Source organism: Peromyscus leucopus, chromosome 20 (genome assembly GCF_004664715.2).
Source record: "Peromyscus leucopus breed LL Stock chromosome 20, UCI_PerLeu_2.1, whole genome shotgun sequence".
In the NCBI taxonomy this organism is placed as follows: Eukaryota; Metazoa; Chordata; class Mammalia; order Rodentia; family Cricetidae; genus Peromyscus; species Peromyscus leucopus.
In genome coordinates, this window is record NC_051080.1 from 18,666,711 (window position 1) to 18,689,197 (window position 22,487).

The 22,487-nt window shown below is 49.5% G+C and overlaps 2 protein-coding genes across 5 annotated transcripts in view; one reads left to right on the forward strand and one right to left on the reverse strand.

Annotated features, from left to right (window-relative positions):
* The first annotated feature begins 1,042 nt into the window (after nt 1-1,042).
* Nucleotides 1,043-6,740, forward strand: Cdpf1 (cysteine rich DPF motif domain containing 1). Of its 3 annotated transcripts, none has more exons than XM_037197468.1 (4): nt 1,043-1,121; nt 4,135-4,247; nt 5,057-5,168; nt 5,856-6,740. In XM_037197468.1, exons 2-4 carry the CDS (start codon nt 4,135-4,137, stop codon nt 6,006-6,008), a joined length of 378 nt encoding a protein of 125 aa, XP_037053363.1. In that variant the 5' UTR covers nt 1,043-1,121; the 3' UTR covers nt 6,009-6,740. The 3 variants fall into 3 exon arrangements, with proteins under 3 accessions (XP_037053363.1, XP_028733977.1, XP_037053365.1); XM_028878144.2 differs by having other exon boundaries at nt 5,874-6,740; XM_037197470.1 differs by having other exon boundaries at nt 1,115-1,161.
* A 13,785-nt stretch (nt 6,741-20,525) lies between these two features.
* The window catches only part of Ppara (peroxisome proliferator activated receptor alpha), a 68,179-nt gene continuing 66,217 nt past the window's right edge, over nt 20,526-22,487 (reverse strand). For both annotated transcript variants that reach the window (XM_028878143.2, XM_028878142.2), the window contains exon 8: nt 20,526-21,264. In XM_028878143.2, the coding sequence (XP_028733976.1) occupies nt 21,017-21,264 (248 nt within the window). In that variant the 3' untranslated portion in view covers nt 20,526-21,016. The remainder of the gene's footprint in view (nt 21,265-22,487) is intronic.

Sequence of the window (22,487 nt, forward strand, 5' to 3'; positions counted from 1 at the left end):
TTGTTAAGTGAACAGACATACCTGTGAAACCTGCCTTCTCAACGCCTGTGTTTCTCAACCCACAGATGTCTGCTGCTGTTCTTTTGGCAGTGGTAGTTACTGAGGAGACTCAAAATCAGTCAAACGACTGTAAATAAATACCTATTCCTGTGGCACAGCCGTCCAATGCCCAATCGTAAATGCAAGAAAGTAAGCAGACTTCTATGTAACCCCTTCCAAGGTTCAGGGAACATTACCCACGAGGTGGAGAAATAAGAGCCGCAGAAAGAAGTTACACAGTCCCTTCCTGGAGATGGAAGCATTCTCTCCTGGAGGCAGAGGAGGATGTACAAGAATCAGAAAACTCACCAAACTTTTACTTTAAAAATATCCATGCTGGGCGTGGTGGCACATGCCTTCAATCCCAGGACAGAGGCAGGAGGATCTCTGTGAGTTCGAGGCCAGTCTGGTTTACAAAACGAGTACCAGGACAGCCAGGGCTCCGTTACAGAGAGAAACCCTGTCTCGAAATAACAAAACCAAACCCAAAACAAACAGACAAACAAAGACTATCCACAAAGCCCCTTCCCAAAGTTAGAGAAAGTCAGCAACTGCTTCGAGACAGGTGGAAAGTCGTGCAGGCAGGTCGTCACCCCCATTGGGTAGGCTTTTCAATGTTGCAGTTACTTGAGTCACCTTTAGCCCTGTAAACAACCCCAATAAATTCACTGGTTCACCAAGCAACACTTGGGGAGGATCAGTTTTTGTTTATTTTTGCCCGTCATCAGTACGGTTTGTCCTGGAGAAGCCCAGATAGCCCTCAAGCAGCGATCCATAACCTCTATAGACATCTGCAGCGGAAACGGAAGCGGCCGGTGAAGCTCTACCCGGACAAGGACGCTCCTTAGACTAATCTTGAGTTCGGAGGCGGGGACCGGGTGGAGCCGGGTAGGCGCCGTGAGGCTCACACCCGCTCTGCGGGGCGGGACCGCGCAGACACTATAGACGGAGGGCGGGGCCTCGGCGGATCGAGGGCGGGGCCTCGGCGGATCGAGGGCGGGGCCGCGTAGGCCCCCCCATGGGGCGGAGCTAGTGTTGTGGGCGGGCCACGCAGGCGCCGTGGGACTCTCGGCGGGGAGGTGGTGAGTGCGCGCCCGGTCGCGTGTGGCGGGGACGCGCGTGGTGAGCGGCACCGTTCTTTCCCCACGCCTGGGCTCGCTGGGTCTAGCCTCGGCGCTTCTGGAAGCTGAGAGGGAGGCGTTAGACCTAACATACCCGGCTCAGGGCGCAGGGAGGGTTGCGCGCGGCTGGCTGGCTGGTGGGTGTGAATCCGAGCCGTAGGTGTCTCTGGTCGCCAGGCGGAGCCCTGCTACTGACCCGGGGAGACTGAGCGGGAGGCGGAGGCTCTGGCGGAGTCCCGCTGTCCTGGGACTGTCTCCTGACTGTCACCTGCTGCAAGGGCAGCGCGCCCAGCAGCCTCGGCGAGGGCCTGCGACGTGCGAGTTAAGATACCAAACAGAACTAGCTAGGTTCGCGCACACCCAAAATAGGACTTTCATTTTTAGACAATCATTCGGAACCCCGGCCAGTTTCCAAGGCTTGTTCCTTCTGGCCCCAAATCCGGTTCTGCAGGACCCGAAGGGGTAGAGGAGGGCACAGCTGGGGTCAGGGGCTGCTTACGGGTTGTGCGGGAACTTTGAAAGTCGAGGTAGGAATTCTGATACAGCGCTGTAAAATAGTCTATGAATCGTGTTTTCTTCAACTCATCAGACAGCTGTTGTTGTGGGCGGACCACTTTTAGCCAGCAGTCTGCAGAGAGGCAGGGCCTCCAAGACCTTAGATACACATGAGAATAGGCGTGCCATCCAAACAGATAGGAATGCTGCCACACCGAGTGGACCAGGACTCGACCGCGGGGAGCCACGGGGGAAAAAAAGGGACTTCGCACCCACCGTGGGCTTTTCACCAGCATGCACTGGGTGCTGGTAAGAAAGGCTGAGGACAGAGCAGGAAGTCTAAAAGCTTTCCTGTAAGCCTACCTGGGGAAGGTTGTGGTTGCTGTAAATTTATCTACCTGGATCTCCAAGGGAACAAAAGTTTCAGACAACTTAGGTGGGGCAGGAAAGTATGCTCTAGGGCAAGGGAAGATTCTTGCATCCAGTGAAGGGAAGGTGCAGGAGGCACATGAATCTTTCCTTAAATAGTATCTGAGAGGCCAATAAATCTCACATAATAAATCTCTAAGCACAAGTAATGCTAGAGAAATTTGAAGCCTGTACAGAAGGACAACCAGGAAAGCCAAACCTACCTCCGTTACTCACTGGATTAAGTCAACCTCAAACAGCACAGGCCTGGCATACATGCCCACTCTGGGCCATAAATACTGTTTTTTTCCTCTGCCACCTTATAGACAAGTCCCACTTATAACCCAGATTGAGACACAAGAAAGAAGAAGGAGACCGCCTTGCTGCCAAGGAGCAAAATAATCAATAGGAGCAGAACCAGACATTGCTCAGATGTTAGAACTATCAGATGGGAGGTTTTAAAAAAGCATCATGGACGTCTTAATCATGCCAGTGGAAAAGATCCATAACAAGCATACACAGATGGGGATTTCAGCAGAGGAGGAGTTAACAGTAGAGAGGAGGAATGCCTTCAAGGGGTCTATGGGTTGATGTGAATTGCCCGTGAACTTTAAGGAAGTCTATAGAAATGATCCAAATCGGGGCTGGTGAGGTCGATGGCTCAGCAGATAAAGGTGCCTTGCCGCCAAGCCTGACCTGAATTTAATCTCCAGGTCCCACATGGTGAGAGGTGAGAACTGGCTCCACATTGGTTCTGTGGCACATTGTGGTGGCTACTCTTGGTTGTCAACTTGACTACAGCCGGAATGAACTACAATCCGGAAATGGAGGGCACACTTGTGATCTGGATCTTGAGGCAAGAAGACAACATGCCTTTGATCCAGATGTTGAGGCAGGAAGGCACACCTTTAATCCAGATCTTGAGGCAGGAAGGCACCCCTTTAATCCAGATCTTGAGGCAGGAAGGCACCCCTTTAATCCAGATCTTGAGGCAGGAAGGCACACCTTTAATCCAGATCTTGAGGCAGGAAGGCACCCCTTTAATCCAGATCTTGAGGCAGGAAGGCACCCCTTTAATCCAGATCTTGAGGCAGGAAGGCACACCTTTAATCTGGGCCACACCTTCTGCTGGAGGTCTGTATATGGACAGTGGAAGAAGAAAGGCTTCATTCATTCTTCACCTGCTTGCCCAAGCCTTGTCCATTCTTGGCCTGGGAGCCTACTTTATGATTCTAGAATATACAGAAGACCAGCTGAAACACCAGCCTTGTGGAACTGAGCAACTACTAGATTCCTGGACTTTCCATTCATAGCTAGCCATTGTTGGACTATAGCCTGTAAGTCATTCCAGTAAATTCATATATATATGGAGATTCATTCCATAAGTCTTATGACTCTAGAGAACCTTGACTGACTAATACACTCATGCATACCTATACAAAATCAGTTAATTAAAATATAATTATGGCTGGTGAGATGGCTCAGGGGTTAAAGACATTGGCTGCCGAGGTTGATGACCTGAGATCAGTCCCCAGGACCTAGACCGTAGGAGAGAATTACTGCAAGTTGTCCTCTGACCTCTTCATGAATTCCATGGATGCATAATCTCTCCCCAAATAAACAAGTGTAAATAATTATCCAGTAGAAGTATGTGGGAATGGAAACCATACTCTCTGATTTCACATTGTTTTGTAGCCCAGGCTAGGCCCAGTCAATATTTTTTGTTTTGTTTTGTTTTGGTTTTGGTTTCTCGAGACAGGATTTCTCCTTGTAGTTTTGGTGCCTGTCCTGGATCTCACTCAGCTGGCCTTGAACTCACAGAGATCTACCTGGCTCTGCCTCCCGAGTGCTGGGATTAAAGGCATGTGCCACCACTACCCAGTAGGCACAATCAATCTTATACACTTGACAAACCTGGGTGACGTTGAGCAGGTGTTATTTGCTCTGGATTTGGGCTTACTTGTCAAGGAGGCTTGCATTTTGTGGATGAGATATGTACAGCAGGCAGAGCAGATTTGAAGTGTGATGGTTCTTGGTTCCGATGGTGATGCCCCCTCTCTTGGTCTTACAGATGGCATCCGAGGCAGAGCCCCGCCCCCTGGGCATGTTTGAGTGCCAGCTCTGTGCCTTGACAGCTCCTTACAGCTACGTGGGGCAGAAGCCCCCAGACACCCAAGCTGTTGTGTGAGTATGCACTCTGGGCCAGTGCTCAAGAAGTTCTGTCCAGTACTGCTTGGCAGGTGCTGTGTAGAGTATGATACCTGGCTTGGGTGTTGTACTTTAGATCAGTCCTTGCCCTAGTTCTGAATACTCCAGGCATAGCCCGAGGAAGTCCCAGGCAAGGCTGCAAAGCTTTTTAAAAAAAACTCCGTGAGGACTCCCTGCCCTCCCTGTAGGTGCTGCTGACAGTTAGGCACTCGATCTGCCTATGAGGTGGAAGCCTTGTGGCCCAGGCCAAACAGCAACGGAGGAGCATGGTGGCTTTTTCATGGGGGGTTGTGCCCTATGCTGTCCCTGCTGGTGGTATCTGGGCTGGGTAGGTTCCCAGTGGTTCCTAAGGACCAGCTTCCTGAGGGTCTGCTTCATGCAGGCCGGGAGCAGAGATGGTCCCAAGCTTGTTGATGTGCGTGGCTCATCCTTCTTCAAGCATCACGTGAGAAAGCGGCAGGGGACCAGGCTCATTTCCTTGTCGTCCCTGGATTATCATTGCCACTCGATTGCTCTCATCCTGATGTGTCCGGGACGGAGAAGACTGTCCCCCTTGCTGACCTCATGAGCCCACCTAGTGACTCCTACCTGCTCTGGGGTGTACTGAGAGGCTTCTTCCTTGTGGAGCTGAGGCCGGGTCAGGTCTCAGTTCCCACCTGTCCACCAGCCGCCAGGCTGTCTACCATTTCCCCTCTGCATAGGTCAACTCGTTCCTGCCTGCTGCGGCTCCTGCTGCGGCTGTACGGCCCTGCCGTAGCTCACAGCAGAATGCCCCTTTTCCACAGCCTCCTGGAGGAGAGCTACATCATGAAGGATCCCTTCTCCTCAGACAAGGCCAGGTTTCTGGTCCTTGGCGCGCGGTGCAGTGTGTGCGGCAGGCTGGTGTGCGTGGGCCCGGTAGGTACACCTGGGGACTTCCCATTTGTGCGGGCCCTCCCCCGCATCTGGGGACCCCCTGATCACCAGCTGGAGAAAGGGTGGGGGTTCTTAGCTGACAGCTAGCCCATCCTTTGGGTCACAAGGGCAAAGGGAAGGGGGCAGTGAGGGCAGGTAGAGCGTCTCAGCCTGGGGTGTGAGTAGAGGGCCTCTTAGCAGTAGTCCTGAGAGCCCCCGGGGAACCTGCTGCAGGGTCAGTGCACACAAGGGACCTTGCCACAGGTCATGCCCAACAACTGTCCCCTCTCTTTGCTGTCTGGTTGATGTACGGGATGGTGGCAGGAGTCTCAGGTCCCACCACTTGGAGGGAAGACTGAGGAGGGAGCGTTTGAGGTCAACAGACTGGGAACGTGGGCGGGGGCCAGCCTCTGAGGAACCTCAAGTGCCACTCCTTGGATTTGGGCTGCACTTGGCAAGCAGATGTGGGGGTTGCCTCAAGAATGCCATGCATCTTCCCCTTTCTTGGATTAAACAATACTCTGTTAGTAAGGTGATCTCCATTGCAAGGGGTTGTTCCTCAGAACTTCAAGCAGGATGGCCACCGCCAGCCCTTGGTGCTTTTTTTTGTTGTTGTTGTTGTTGCTCAGGTTGCTGAATCTCCCTGTGCCTTATGTGGGGGAGGCGACACTGTGTCCCCCAATGTTCTAGCCCTGTTCCCTCTCACAGGACTGCAGCCTGTTCTACTCCAAGAGGGTCTGCCTCCCCTGCGTTCAGGAGAATATCAGTGCTTTCCCTCAGGAAATCCGGCAGGATGTGGAGAAGAGAAAGGGTGCCTCCAAGAGACCTTCCAGCCATCCCTGACTGGCAGGCACACAGCCTCCTGTGCATTGTTGTATTGGCTCGGCCAAGGTTCTGCCTGGGAGCTGTGTAGCTGGCCTTTTCTGAACTGTGGAGTGCCTGCAGCCCTGGGAACCGAGGAGCCGGCCAAGACTGAGGACAGACAGCAAGAGTGGATCCAGCTGCAGCTCCAGGGCTGGCCTCTGGTGGGGGTCAGGAGTGAGGGAGAGGGAGCCTCCTTCAGTGGACAGTTGGTAGATGTGAAACCTCAAGTAAACCCCCCACTTCAAAGAGAAACTAAAACCAGGATTCTTAAATGTAGATAAGAACTTAGACGCCTTTTTCCAGGTGGCTTTATCAACTACAAAAGAACTTCAGGAAACACAGAGTTAGAGACTAAGTGACAGAGTTAGAGACTAAGTGACAGGGTTAGAGACTAAGTGGCAGAGTTAGGATATGCGACCATTTGGCAGAGACTAAATGGTCATAAAACATCCCAAAAACCCCCTAACCCCGGAAACAGCTCATAGAACCCCAAACACGGTTGCTGAACAAATGGGAAATAAAGATGTAAACTTCAAAGAGGGATGCGGGCGGTGGGAGATGAATTACGTGGTCTGTGCCTTTAAAAACTAGCCTCACAAAGAAAGCGCGCGCTCCTTCCAACCTCCCTGCCGTGTGTGAGAGGTTTGGAACGAGCCCCCCTGCCGAGGCTTGTAAACTTTATTTGAATAAACCTTGCTTTTGCAGTCTGTACCTGAGGTCTCCGGTGGCTTCTTTGGGGACACGATCTGGGCACAACATTTGGTTCCCTGACCGGGAATCTCCGGAGATTCCACCGGGGACTTTTTAGGGTCCAGAGGTCCATTGATATCTACCGGTAAGAGCGCTCCCTATCTGTGTTTGTGTCTCTCGTGTTGTCTTGTTACGTTTTGCGCTGGTCGACCGATTTGTACTTTGTAGGATTTTGCAGGCTCGATTTGTACTTTGCAGGCTCTCACTGGGACAGACGTGTCCGGGCAGTGAACCTGGCGGCGAAGGGAGACGTCCCAGAGCCAATTGGGGCCACCTCAGAGGTGACCGTTTGGTTTCGGCAGCCTCCTCCGGGAAATGACCAGGAGCCTCTCCTGTTCATTAGACGACCTGTTAGGAGTGCTTTTGGGTATCTTCCCCCGCTGAAGGAGGAAGAGCCAACTTGTATTTGGACCCGGGAACTTGTCAGAGCCTTCTTGTGTCAATTGTGTCTTATTGTGGTCGTTATCACTTTCTTTTCTCTCTCTTTCAGCTACTATCTTCGACTTCCCTCTTCTACTATGGGGAACACTCCGTCCTCACCCCTAGACTTAACCCTTGCTCACTGGCAGGATGTCAAGGAGATCGCTAGCAACAAGGGCGTGATTATTAAGAAAAAGAGATGGGCCACCTTCTGTTCAGCTGAGTGGCCGTCTTTCAACGTCGGGTGGCCAGAAGGGGGATCCTTTGATGCTGCAACCATCCACCGAGTAGAGGAGATTGTTTCTTGCCCTCGCTCCGGCCTCCCTGACCAAGTCCCTTATATAGTCACCCGGAGGGGCCTGATAGATAAAAAAGATGGACCCCTTCCCTGGGTAAAGCCATTTCTACCCCCACAGCAGGTCCCAGGCACTCAGGTTTTGGCAGCCAAGTCCAAGAGTTCCTCAGTGAAGCAGATGGAAGGAACGAAGAAGCCTGCTGCTGTACTCCAGGGAGGAACTCCTGAAATGGAGCTTTTTCCACCCCCCTACACTCCTCAAACTCGCCCCACCGTGCCACCTGCGCTGCCTGCAGAGCAGGCCCCGGAGCCCCAGCCCTTAGGGGCAGAGGGAGGGGGGCCAGCTCTATCCATCCGCAGCAGGAGGGGGGTAGGGGCCCCTTCCATGGAGTCTCTCAACCAGATTCCACAGTAGCTCTTCTCCTTAGGCCTGCTGGCCCTCCGGATGATTTGGGGAACCAGCCCTTCCACTATTGGCCGTTCGCCACTAGCGACTTGTATAATTGGAAAGCCCAAAACGCGCCGTTTTCTAAGGACCCCAAGATTTAACTAACCTATTAGAGACAGTTTTATTTACACATACCCCCACTTGGGACGACGTGGGCCAATTACTGGGGGTCCTCTTCACCACCGAGGAAAGGAACCGGATCCTGGAGAATGCTCGGAAGTTAGTTCCAGGACCCACAGGCGCTCCCCTGACAGATCCTGCTCTGATTGCTGCTGCTTTTCCATCTACCCGCCCCAACTGGGACTATAATACGACAAAAGGTAAGGAGAATCTCCGAGTCTACCGCCAGGCTCTGTTGGCAGGTCTCAAGGCTGCAGCACGTAAGCCCACTAATATGGCTAAAATTTATGATGTGAGACAGGGAAATGAAGAAAGTCCAGCCGCATACTTAGAGAGGTTGATGGGGGCTTTCAAACAGTACTCCCCCTATAACCCGGAATCTGAAGAAACACAACAGGCAGTTATCCTAGCGTATGTTAATCAGGCAGCACCAGATATTTAAAGAAAGCTACAGTCATTAGAAAGACTAGGAGAAAGAAGTCTGAGGGACCTAGTGGCAGTAGCAGAGAAGGTCTACAACAAAAGGGAAACCGAAGAAGAAAAACAAAAAAAGAGAGAGAACGTCAAAAAAAAAGATAAAAGAGACAGGAGACAAGAGAGGAACCTGACCAAGATATTAGATAGACAGCAGACACAGATGGAGAGAGTGCTCCTAGCCATAGAGGCGAGGAACTATGAAAAGGAAAAGAAACCTCGGCCTAGAGTGGGGAGGAACCAGTGTGCGTATTGTAAGGAAGAAGGCCACTGGGCTAGGGAATGCCCCAAGAACAAGAATAAGAAAGACATGGCAGCAGAGCTAGGGAAGCATACCCCCATCCTCACCACCATGGACAAAGACAGTGATTAGGGGAGACGGGGCTCGGCTCCCCTCCCCGAGCCCAGGGTAACCCTGAGAGTGGAGGGGAAACCTATCCAATTTATGGTGGACACGGGGGCAGAAAGTTCAGTACTTTTGACACCTCAGGGCCCCCTGTCAGGGAAGCAGACCTGGGTACAGGGTGCAACGGGCACCAAACCTTATAAATGGACTACCCGAAGAACGGTGGCCTTGGGAGTGGGACGGGTAACCCACTCATTCCTGGTTATTCCTGAATGTCCATACCCCTTGCTGGGGCGTGATCTGCTCACAAAAATGAGAGCGCAGATCCATTTCACGGATGCAGGGACTCGCATCGAACAACCAGATGGAAAAGCCATTGGAGTATTTTTAACAATGCCCTTGGAGGAGGAATATCGCCTCCATAGGCAAAAGTCTAGCCCCAGCCCTAGTATGGACATCTGGCTCCGAGAATTTCCAACCGTCTGGGCCGAGACGGGGGGCATGGGGCTGGCCAAACATCGGCCTCCAGTATATGTGGAACTTAAAGCTAATGCGGACCCAGTAAAAGCCCACCAGTATCCCATGACCTTAGAGGCCAAGAAGGGAATCAACCCCCACATACGGCGACTTCTGAAAGAGGGGGTCTTACGGCCTGTCCAGTCTGCATGGAACACACCCATCCTTCCGGTTAAGAAACCACAAACGAATGATTATCGACCAGTCCAAGATCTCCGGGAAGTCAACAAAAGGGTAATAGACATTCACCCTACGGTACCTAACCCGTATACCCTGCTAAGTATGCTCCCACCAGACAAAAAATGGTATACTGTTCTGGATTTAAAGGATGCTTTCTTTAGTCTTCCACTTGCCTCGAACAGCCAGGGCTACTTTGCTTTCGAGTGGCATGATCCAGATATTGGAATAAGAGGACAACTGACCTGGTCGAGGCTGCCACAAGGATTCAAGAACTCACCTACTATTATTGATGAGGCCCTCCATGAAGACCTAAGTGAGTATCACATCCAGCACTCCCATGTCTCTCTCCTACAATATGTAGATGACATACTGATAGCCACTAAGTCAGAAGAAGAGTGCCTAAGGGGAACAAAGGACCTCCTAAGAACACTGGGGGCACTAGGTTACCGAGCCTCTGCGAAAAAGGCTCAGATCTGCAAGAAACAGGTAACCTACCTGGGATATGTACTGAAACAAGGAAAAAGATGGTTGTCAGAGGCCAAAAAACAAAAAAAAGGGGGGGTGGCAAAAGGGGTGCTGACTCAGAATGTCGGGCCATGGAGGAGGCCCGTTGCCTATCTATCAAAGAAATTGGACTCTGTAGCCGCAGGGTGGCCCCCATGCTTGCGCATCATTGCAGCGGTGGCTTTGCTGGTCAAAGACGCTGATAAACTAACTCTGGGACAGAACCTTGTGGTGGCTACCCCCCATGCCTTAGAGCCGGTGCTAAAGCAACCCCCCGATAGATGGCTTATCAATGCCAGAGTGACTCATTACCAAGCTTTGCTTTTAAATCCAAGCAGAATCACATTCCAGGCACCGACCGCTCTACACCCAGCCACCATACTGCCAGACCCAGACCTAGAGACCCCTATCCACGATTGTGCTGAGATCCTAGCCCAGGCACACTGTGTCCGACCCGATCTCCGTGACACACTGTTGACAGATGCAGAAGAAACTTGGTATACGGATGGGAACAGCTTTGTACGAAATGGACACAGGTATGCTGGGGCTGCAGTGACCACCACCTGTGAGATTGTCTGGGCAGAAGCTCTGCCAGCCGGCACCTCAGCCCAGAAAGCTGAGCTGATAGCACTCACCAAAGCCCTGCGCCTGGGCAAGGATAAAAAGATTAACATTTATACTGATAGTAGATATGCATTTGCTACGCTACATATCCATGGGGCAATATACATGGAAAGGGGGTTGCTCACCGCTAAAGAAAAGGCTATTAAGAATAAACAAGAAATACTGGACTTACTACAAGCATTATGGCTCCCAAAGAAACTTGCAGTAATGCACTGTCCGGGCCACCAAAGGGGGACAGATGCCGTGTCAAAGGGGAACAACCTGGTGGATCAGTCAGCAAAGAAGGCAGCCTTACTAGAGAGCACAGCGGCTCTACCCATTCTGACAGATCCATGCCCCCGCAGCTTACCCCCCACCCCGCATTATAATTCAGATGAGGAAGCCTGGGCCTCTCAGATGGAGGGAGCATACAAAAAGGATGGATGGTGGCGACTACCCACAGGGAAAGTGCTTCTCCCAAGCCTACTGGGAAAACGTATGCTTCAGAGGATCCATCAGAAAGCTGAGAAGAATTGATCTCTGGGTCCCCCTTAAAAATTCGTCAAGCTAATCAGCTGATTGACAAGATTGTAATGGAATGTAAGGCTTGCCAATTGGTAAACTCCTACAAGGTAAAAGGAGAACGAGGCACTCGAGTTAGAGGGACTCGCCCAGGTACGTATTGGGAGATCGACTTCACGGAGATTAAGCCAGGTAAATATGGATATAAATATTTGCTGGTCTGTATTGACACCTTCTCAGGATGGATTGAAGCCTATCCAACTAAACATGAGACTGCACACGTGGTGGCCAAAAAGATATTAGAAGAAATCCTCCCCAGGTTTGGTTTTCCCCACCTGATTGGGTCAGACAATGGCCCAGCTTTCATCTCACAGGTGAGCAAAGGGATAGCTGCTGCATTAGGGGCCAAGTGGAAACTACACTGCGCTCATAGGCCCCAAAGTTCTGGACAAGTTGAGAGAGTTAATCGGACCCTAAAAGAGACCCTAACCAAATTAGCCCTAGAGACTGGCGGTGACTGGGTAACTCTCCTCCCCTTTGCCTTGTTCCGCGTTAGGAACTCCCCTTATCAACTGGGGATGACACCCTTTGAAATAATGTATGTTCTACCTCCACCTCTTGTACCTAGCCTCCAGACTGAATTGATTCTGCCATCGGAAGAAGTCGACCTCCTTGAAAGTCTAAAAGCTCTGTCCAGAGTGCAGGAGGACATTTGGCCTTGACTACGGGCCCTATACTCACCCTCCTCTCTCCCTGAGCCTCACAGTTAGGAGCCTAGAGACTGGGTTCTGATCCGGAGACATCAGTGCAGATCCCTGGAGCCACGGTGGAAAGGACCCTACCTCGTCATCTTGACCACCCCAACGGCCCTCAAAGTGGACGGCATCTCCACCTGGATCCACCACACCCACGCCCGACCTGTGGTGCCTGCGGCTGAGGAACAGCCAGACGAAACCTGGAGAGTGTCCAAACATCCTACTGACCCCTTGAAACTCAAGCTCCAACGCCATGATACCAATCCTGTTACTATGTCTGGCGGGGACCCTCCAGGCAGGAAGCAGAACAATGCTCAATCCTCACCGACCCCAGAAGGTAACGTGGGCAGTGGTCAATGCCGGTAATGGGGAGGTCCTTAACAGCACCACCCGCGAGACAGTTCCTGGAGTATGGTGGCCCGAGCTTTACTTCGACCTCTGTGACTTGGCTAGAGGCTCCTGGGACGTAGGAGACTGGACACCAGCCCACAATGGACGACCAGAATGCAGTGGAACTAAGGGATGCACTCTCTCTTTGACTGGTGACCCAAACAGCCCAGGATGTTCTCATGTATTAAAGAGGGCTGTGTTACGGGACACCCCTTTTTACGTATGCCCTGGAAACAACAGAACTGCAAAGGAAGTAACTAAGTGTGGGGGTGCAGATGAGTATTATTGTGCTAATTGGGGATGTGAGCAAACGGGGACGGGACACTGGATAATACAAAAGGGTAATCTCAAGGTTCAACGAGTCGCTCAGACTCGTCTTGCAGCCAACCCCCTGTATGGCCGGTGCTCTAAATATAGATGCAACCCAATTCAGGTAACCATTACAGAGACAGGAAAAAAGGCTGTCAACTGGGATATGGGAGGTATGTGGGGCCTCCGGCTATATCAGGGGGGACGAGACCAGGGGTTGCTTTTCTCGATAAGAAGGAGTGTGCAGCCTTCCCAGGAGCCCCAAGTTATTGGACCTGTGCAATATGTTCCCCAAACTAAAATCACAGCACCCCCAACGAAACTAGTCCCAGTAGAGCGGGCCACTTATACCATCACTCACAAGGATAGGGCACCCCCCCAGCTCTACCAATTGCCTGAGGACGAAGGGCTTGCCCTGTCAGCAGTACATATGGCATTTCTAGCCCTAAATTACTCCCGACCAGACTTAACCACCTCCTGTTGGATGTGTTTGCACAGACGGCCCCCCTACCTCGAAGCCATAGGGGTAAAAGGGCGTTTCAATACAGAAAATAGCCCTTCAAAATGCAAATGGGGTGACCCAACTATAGAGGATCCCACTGGGTTCTCCTTCCCGTTGGTTGCCACTAATATGACCTGCGTTACCTCCAAAAATTATCAGGATGAATATTGGTCTGGGTGCCAAAAGATTAATTCCACCACTCCTTTATGGCTCCGACCCACAGATGCAGGTGTGTACTGGCTCTGTTGAAAGACCGGACTATCTCCTTGTGTGGCTACTGAGCTTTTGTTTTTATGGAATGATTCTTGTGCCCTAGTGTTGATGCTTCCTCATGTGCTATATCATAGTAATGAAGAGGTAATGGCTCGGCTAGCCCCACGATCTAAAAGAGAACCCCTGACAGCCCTAGCAGTGACTACACTCCTCGGCTTAGGGGCCACCGGAGCCGGATTAGGAGCCGCCTCCATGGTTTTACAGCAAAATAAGTTTCAAGAATTAAGACATTTAGTAAACGTAAACCTCGATAAGCTAGAAACTTCTGTTAGGTTTCTTCAAAAGTCTCTTGACTCACTGACGCAATTTGCCCTGCAAAATCGAAGAGGCCTGGAATTGTTATTCTTACAGCAAGGGGGATTGTGCAAGGCTCTAGGAGAAGAATGCTGTTTCTATGTTGATCACTCAGGAGTGGTTACTAAAAATTTAGATGAAATCCGTAAAGGGATAAAAGATAGACAAAAAGATCAACAAAGCTTCTGGTATCAGGGGTTATTCAATTGGTCCCCCTGGTTAACTACCTTAATTTCTAGTCTAATAGGGCCCGTTGTGATTCTTCTTATCTTACTCATCATCGGGCCCTGTATCCTTAATAGAGTAGTACAATTTATGAAACAGAGGCTGGGCACCATACAACTCATGGTACAGCAGAGTTATACACAAGTCAGGACCGCCGACAATGAGTCATATGCAGACCCTGAAATAAGAACATGGGAATCTCTTGAATTAGAGCAAGTTAGGGGCCCATGATTGAGCCCCTCTAGGAACAAAGAGAGGGGGAAATGTGAAACCTCAAGTAAACCCCCCACTTCAAAGAGAAACTAAAACCAGGATTCTTAAATGTAGATAAGAACTTAGACGCCTTTTTCCAGGTGGCTTTATCAACTACAAAAGAACTTCAGGAAACACAGAGTTAGAGACTAAGTGACAGAGTTAGAGACTAAGTGACAGGGTTAGAGACTAAGTGGCAGAGTTAGGATATGCGACCATTTGGCAGAGACTAAATGGTCATAAAACATCCCAAAAACCCCCTAACCCCGGAAACAGCTCATAGAACCCCAAACACGGTTGCTGAACAAATGGGAAATAAAGATGTAAACTTCAAAGAGGGATGCGGGCGGTGGGAGATGAATTACGTGGTCTGTGCCTTTAAAAACTAGCCTCACAAAGAAAGCGCGCGCTCCTTCCAACCTCCCTGCCGTGTGTGAGAGGTTTGGAACGAGCCCCCCTGCCGAGGCTTGTAAACTTTATTTGAATAAACCTTGCTTTTGCAGTCTGTACCTGAGGTCTCCGGTGGCTTCTTTGGGGACACGATCTGGGCACAACAGTAGACACTTCCTGTAGCTGTACCTGTGGAGACACCTCACTTCTCTCCAGGACTTCCAAGTAACATGATGTCATCTGCCTGTAGGAAATCAGCCTCTGAGGGCCAGTGGCAAGGCCTGAGGATATGCAAGGGTTATGTCACATCCTGTGCAATGACTGGGGAATGATTTAAACCTTGACCTTGTAGCATGTTTATAATTAAAAACCTGAAGAATAAGCTAATGGTTTAAGTAATCTTTTCACTGACCTGCTTGGACACTCCGTGCATCCCATCAGGGCCAGTCTGTAAGGCTTGGTCTGTGCAAACCAGCCCTGTCCCAGCATCATTCAAAATGAACCAGCTAGTTTTTAAAAATAGTTTATTTTTTTTTTAAAACCATTAAGGCAAAACTGTACCCTGAAATTAACTCTTTACATTCATCAGTCTTACAGTAGGACATTCCAAACATACAGGTTCCCATAAATTCAGGATATAAATCAATGCATATAGTCAGTTCAATCTCCTATGGAGAAAATGAAGAAGACTCAGTATTTTTTTTTTAATTAAGGTTAAGTTATAGCCATTTTCTAATTGCCTGGAACCAATCAGTTCATATGACTAGAAAATTCTATTTGCCCTTCTGTGTTCACCCTGGATTCCTGATGTCCTGGGTAGCCCTGTATCCACAAACAGCTGGGAGGTGTGAGAAGCCGTTGGCACCGGCTCAATAATCCCCACTCAGAACTGTTCTTATCACAGAGGTGAAGGGCTACAAGCCCCTAGGTCGGGCACCAAGGACAGTCGTGAGCAGGTGGCAGAAAGCCGGGCTCAGATCTTGCTTTGGAAATGCTCATGTCCTTGTGTGTGTCCATCAGACCCCTCCCCTTGGGCTCTAGTGTGATGGGACTGTGGAACTTGGAGGGTGTTACGAAGACACACCAAGAAGAAATGTGGCCAGGACACTGGAAATGACATGGGGACGCAGTGGGACAGCTCAGATTGCCATAGTTCTTTGGTAATTCATAGGTCACAATTCCCTGAATAGCAGACAGCTTTTAACCCGACAAGCCTGCTCAGTGGCCTTGATAGAAACACTGGTGTAAAGTTGGTGACTTCCAGCCAGGGTTCAAAAAGGCCTGGCTGGCAGAGATGGATACAAACAGATTGGTTTACACTTGTTGCAAGGGGAGAAAAAAAAAAAAAAAGAATCGACTAAAGGAGCAGATTCACACATTGGGGAGAAATGGTGCACAGTTCAGGTGTGAGGTGTGCACTCATGGGCAGCGGTGTGTCGAGCAGGTTCAAGAGCCAGGCTTTGAACGTAAACCTCCCTGAACCCTGACTTAGAAGATTCCAGGTGTTGGCGATTAGACACACGATCACAAGCTAGTCAACTACTTGTATCAAAGTGTTTAAAAAACAAAAACAGAAATCACAGTATTTAAGATACAGCTAAGAAGAGAATTCTTTTTCACTCAGTGCAGAAAACACAGTGACAAGTAACATGGATAATACTGACATCTTCCGAGAAAGGTGCCAAGTGGCATTCATCTGTTGTGAGGTACACTTAGTTTCAGGCCTGACAAAAGAGCTGGCTGTGCCTTTTTTTTAAAGTGAATTTTCCCACAGTGACAACTTCACTAGGTCAGCAACTCACTGGTCTTCAGGGCCCGAATCCAGGCTCTCTGTGACTGGACAAGTCCCAGGGGCCAGGGAAACATGCCCAAGTGCCCCCCCCCCTGCAGGCCAGGGAGCCCAGAGATCCACCTGCCTCTGCTGTGGCCTCACCACCGTCAGGGTGACCTGTGCCCTGGGGATGAAGCATGTTTCACTGAATAAATGAATTGGAAGCTGGGTACAGGGGAAAGAGAAGAGGAGATCATTATTTCCCCTCTCTACAGAGAACTCCAGGGTTTTCCTATTTGACCCCAACTGGCAAACTTAAATAAAAAAAGATTATGAAACAGAACATGGTTATTGTGTATGACATAAAACTTGATGTTTCTCATTTCCTTTTGCCAAGAATGGCACCTGGCAGCCACTAAGGTGTTGGATGCTGTCAGCTGCTTGGTCAAGACATGGCCCTGATCATGGATGCAGTTTGGTCCATTCTGGTTGGCACAGGACTCCCCAGAAGGTGCTCCTCACTATGCAACCATTCTCCCTGACAAAATGAATTCTCTTGGGGGAGCAAAGCAACGGGCTGTATTTCTCATGTCTCAGATGAGATTCTGAGAAGCGGATGAGACAGCTGTTGGGGTCTGATGCTGAGAAAATGTCCCCGGGGTCCCAGGATGGTGACAGGCCAGGTGGCAGCAGCATCTCACACTCTGTCCTGATAAGGGGCCACACATCACTTCCTGATGAGCCTGAAGCCCACCCCACTTAGGTACAACCAGAGACGCCAACACATTCCTCAGAGGAGGCTCAGTGAGGAACATGATCCACTTATTTAAACCCAAACCTGTCCTGACGCGGATTTTATGGTGTGCTGTGTTTTCAGAGAAAGACAAAGGTCATCTCTGTTCTGAGTTCAGGCTGTTGCTCTAATAGTCTTGTCTTACTCTGTCCCAGGGTGTCAGTCATACAAATGCATACTGGGGGCAGAGTGGGGCCAGGTGGGCCACCAGGAAACCAGGCTGGCCCTCCAGCCATCGGGCTGGTGGTGTCTACTTAAAGGTTGGTCTAGGTTCCTGTTCTCAGCCCTCCAGAGGCTGTGCGAGGGATGCTCCATGCTGGGTGAGCAGCTGCTGCATTTTCCCAGTGGAATCTTCCTCTTGAAAGGCCACACAGGTTAAAGGGAGATTCCGTGAAGGTGGTAGGCTTTCTAGTTGTAGGAGGCCCCGGGCCAAAGGCTGGTCAATCTCGGGGCAACAGAAAAACTTTCAGCTGAAGTTCAGCAAGACATGTTCAAAACGCATGGCCGGTGAGGCAGGACAGAAATCCCTCTCTACCATGCATCAGGCTGCTGAGTGTCCAACAGACCCCACGTCATGGTGTGTTAAGATAAAGGCTTAACGTGAGATATGTTTGGAATCCGACAGATGCAAGGGCCATGTTTTCCTGAAAGGTCTGCTTCAAGGAAACTCTGCTGGGGAAGGGCCTAAGAGACTTTTGGAAAGAGGTGGTGAGGAGGGAGGCCTGGTGGAGAGGCCCTGTAGACAAGATCACAGAGGAAGTCATGATGGACCTCGGTTCAGTAGATGACAGCAATTTCTGCACATGCTCCCTTTAACAGCAAATGTTTCTACACACAGCCTCCTGAACACACCAGTAGTTGAGGAGGGACAGCAAGGCTACTTGGTCCCCATCGGTCTCCAAGGAGTCTGGCACCAGGGGAGTTTTGCCATCAGTGCCGGGAAGTGGCTCCACACCCCTGCTCTAGGGCGCCAGGAGCCAAGGTGGCATCTCTTATTGGGCTGTTGGCTGATGCCACTGACACCTTACACACCATAATTCCTAAATGTGCCACAGTATTTGACCTGGCATGTCTTGGGTTACTGTCACCTTGATAAGTCTGACTAGCGACCTGATTATGTGGCCACATCGCGAATATCCTTCCCATTAACAAGAGTGCACAAAGCCAGTGACTTTCAAGCCGAGGCCACTGTGGTCCCTCCTGGCTTCACTGAGGATAACTTACTGACTCTCTGAGGGAACCAAATCTTCATGAACACCACTGAGCATCAGCTAAGATGCAAACCGACATAGAACTTGTCAATCAGCTCTGTGGTCCATGCTGAAAGCATACATACAGCAAGGGACTACTTTTCATAAGTTTTATGAAAGTTCAAATAGAAAAAAAAAAACTATGACTCAAGACTCACTTTCCAAGGTCACCTACACTGGAGCGGCATTTGCCTAAGGCCCATAAGAACAGGAGCCTACCCTGGTGGGGGACAGGGGCACGGAAGAGATTTGGAACTGGAATCCAACCTTTGACCCTCTAAACCTAGGACCAGCTCTAGCTCTGCAGGAAGGGCCAATGACTTGGTGCCACAAAGGCTGGCTTCTTCCTGAAGGAGCTCAGCCCTCACTGGGGTCATACATGGAAATGGTTTGCTCTGCCTCTGATTCTCAAAGAGCCTGGGCAGAGAGAGGAGGAGGTTTTGGGATATGTGTGCACTGTGTGAAGATGTATTGTTGTGATTGGTGTAATAAAAAGCTGAAGGGCCAAAAGCTAGGCAGGAGGTATAGGTGGGATTTCTGGGGAGAGAAAGGAAGAGGGGGAGGAATCTCAGCACGCAGAAGACTCCAGGAGACATGGAGAAGACACAGGAAGTGCAAGGTGGAAGAGAGGTAACACCACGTGACAGACCACAGTTGCTATAAATGGGTTAATTTAAGTTATAAGAACTAGTTAGGAGCAAGTCTAAGCTATAGGTTGAGCTTTCATAATTAATAAGAAGTCTCTGTGCCATTACTTGGGAGCTGGCTGGTGGGACAGAAAGAGACCCGTTATAGGGGGAGGAAGGGAGGAAGCCAGTAAGTGTGCAAATCTTAGTGTTTTTTTGTTTTTGTTTTTCGAGACAGGGTTTCTTTGTGTAGTCCTGGCTGTCCTAGAACTAGCTGGGTAGACCAAGCTGACCCTACCAGGCTGGCCCCAAACCCACAGAGGTCTGCCTGCCTCTGCCTCCTGAGTGCTGGGATTAAAGATGTGCACCACCACCACCCGACCACAAGTGTGCAAATCTTAAAGCATGCCTTGATCCTCATGTTCCCTTTTTCCTCTTTGAAATGCCATGGCCATATTTTTCATTCTACTGTTTTCATAATACTGATTGCGAACATTTTATCAGCATCAATCTTTAAAAACCAAACAGGGTCTCGTGCAGCACTGACTGGCATCAAACTTAATTATGTATTCGAAGGTGACCTTAAACGTCAGCTGAGGTTAGAGGCACGTACCACCATGCCCGGCATAAAGCAGCACTAGGGATTAGGGGAAGCCCTCTACCAACTGTGAGCTACATCCTCAACTCCTTGGCAGTATCCATCTTGATCATTCTTTAATAATAAATAATGATGACGTCGGAAGAGCCAAAACTTTCTAAAGATGGGGCAGGGGCATAAAAGATACAACCTGATCTGAAATATGCAGCCACCCTCTTGGAGGGCAGGTACTGGCAGGTCTGTGAGGTCTGAGAATTCTTTGTGCATGTTTCTCTTGAAGATAGTCAGCACTGCCTTCCCAATGGGGCCGAGGAAAAGGGACTTTACCATCTAATTCTTTGAAACAACAACAACAAACCAATCAAGTGTTATGAGATCTTTGATTGGGTACAAATAGGATCCAGGGTGACCAGATCCTCCCAGCCTGGGTAGCAAAATCACTTTTGTCTTCTCTACTCCAGGTAGTCTCTCCCCACCAATAGTTTAAAAAAAAAAAAAAAAAAAGCCATAAAGTGTCATATTAAAGGAGCTGCCAGAGGGGCCTGGATAAGAGCGTTTACAAATCTGTCAGTCCATCTCTGGAATTGCTGTCATGCCCACACGCTCCGGGTTTAACATGAACAGGGTTGTAGAACTAGTCACTCAGGGCTCATCCTGTCTTTGTGTATCAGGCATTAGCTCAAGCCTCCTGAGGCTTCTTGAGATTGTAGCTTTCTGGGAACTTCTATGCAAACCCGGAAATGCTCCCCCCTCACATTAGTTACACCCCCCAAAACAGTGAATCAACAAAGAAAATGATGGGGCTGCGTTCTAACCATTTTTGAATGTTCTCAGAAGCCAGCTCTCTTTCTTAGAGCAAGGAAACAGAAGTGAAGCCTTCCCAGTAAACATTTTTTTTTTTTTTTTTTTTTTTTTTTGCCATGTTTAAATGGCTAACCTTGGGCTACATCTTGACTTGTAGGTTTTAAAGATTAAAAAGTGCAGATTAGTTTTCGGGATTTACAAGGGCACACACAGCCAGAAGGACGGGTAGGCAGAGAAAAGAACACTAGGACTTGGGAGGTTACACGTTAATTAATGGCAAATTATAAATGTGATGTAGAGAGGTGCATTGATTAACATTGGACCAGTTAAGATCAGACCGGGGATTGCCATTCTCCGTGATTGTCTGAATCCTATTAGCCTCCGATCACCAGCATTTGAGTAGCAGGCATTCTTAGAAGTGCCCATTCAGAAAGGAAAGATGTGGGAGGAGCCTCCATTACCTAGGCTCAGCCCTCTTCATCTCCAAGGGTGGGAGGGTGGCCATCTGTGCAAATCCCTGCTCTCCTGTGTGCGGCTGCAGACCTCAGAGGTCCCTGGACGGTCATCTCAAGAAAAATCAGTACATGTCCCTGTAGATCTCCTGCAGTAGCGGATGCAATGCGGCGTCAGACTCGGTCTTCTTGATGACCTGCACGAGCTGCGCATGCTCCGTGACCAGCTGCCGAAGGTCCACCATTTTTTGAAGAAGTTTGGGGAAGAGGAAGGTATCATCCGGATGGTTGCTCTGCAGGTGGAGCTTGAGCACGTGCACGATACCCTCCTGCATCTTCTCAATGTATCCTATGTTTAGAAGGCCAGGCCGATCTACGCTCAAAAGAAGAAAGAGACGTCTGAGTGTGACCATCCGAGAGCCACTGGTCCGTGGAGGAGCCAAGTGTTGCTGCTTCGTGTGGCCCCGTGGAGAGGGCGCTGAGTAACCTTCACACGGCAACCTGACCAGAGGTCAGACCGACTTTTCCACAGTCATTGGCTTTGATGGGGACAGACGACTAACACACTTAGTTATTTGCAGGACCAGCACATAGGGCTGGTTCCCCCTTATGGTGCAGTCTCTACTTTTGGATTTGCCTGACAAGCCCCAAACCATGCCACATCTTTGTGTAGTGTAGAAAATGAAGTACTTCCTCCCGGATGAAAGCTAAGCACTTAAGGAGTGGGACAGGATCAGGCTCCATCTCTGGTGAGTCCCAGCAGACTGAGAAGTGACGTGGGCCGGGGAGGATCATGGCTGGACAGTATGCCAAGGAGCCCCTGGAGTTGGGAGAGGACCCAGCAGGAAGTACCATTGCTCACACCAGGTGACCTTCCTGGTCCAGTCTCAGGTCCTAGCCCATCCAGACAGCTGTGCCTTTTAAAGCCTCATCCATCCATGACTAGGGCTTAAAAGCTGCTAATGATGTAGTGTTTATCTTTTCTTTTTGGCATATGTATGGGGACAGAAGACAACATTTTATTTACAATACAGAATTATTTATTTCATAATTCATGTTTGCTATTGGGAGCTGGTTTTCTCTTTCTACTTTTATTTGGCTCCAGAGATCAAACAGAAGCAGTCAGGCTTGCAAGAGCTTTGCCCACTGGCCCAGCTCACTGGTCCTTATTTACATTTGGAACATCTTACTGATAACATATGCTTATTTCATCTATTTTGTTTCTGTTTCCAGAGTGTAGTGACATCTCTTAAGTCATATTACCAATTATTATGTCATTTGTATCAGTTTTTCCTTTACAGAAAGTTCAGAAATTTAATTTTTTATCATGATTTATTTATTTATTTATTTATTTATTTATTTATTTATTATGTATACAGTGTTCTGCCCAGATCTCATTATGGATGGTTGTGAGCCACCATGTGGTTGCTGGGAATTGAACTCAGGACCTCTGGAAGAGCAGCCAGTGCTCTTAACCACTGAGCCATCTCTTCAGCCCCCAGAAATTTAATCTTAATATTTAAAAGCAAAGCAGACACCATGGTAATCAAAATGTAGAGAATATACAATTATGATATTTTAGTTTGATAAGCTGAT

Coding starts and splice junctions, on each gene's coding strand:
- Cdpf1 (XM_037197468.1), top strand. CDS start 4,135: ATGGCATCCGAGGCAGAGCCCCGCCCCCTGGGCATGTTTGAGTGCCAG. Junction 4,248..5,056: donor CCAGACACCCAAGCTGTTGT/GTGAGTATGCAC, acceptor CCTTTTCCACAG/CCTCCTGGAGGAGAGCTACA. Junction 5,169..5,855: donor GGCTGGTGTGCGTGGGCCCG/GTAGGTACACCT, acceptor CCAATGTTCTAG/CCCTGTTCCCTCTCACAGGA.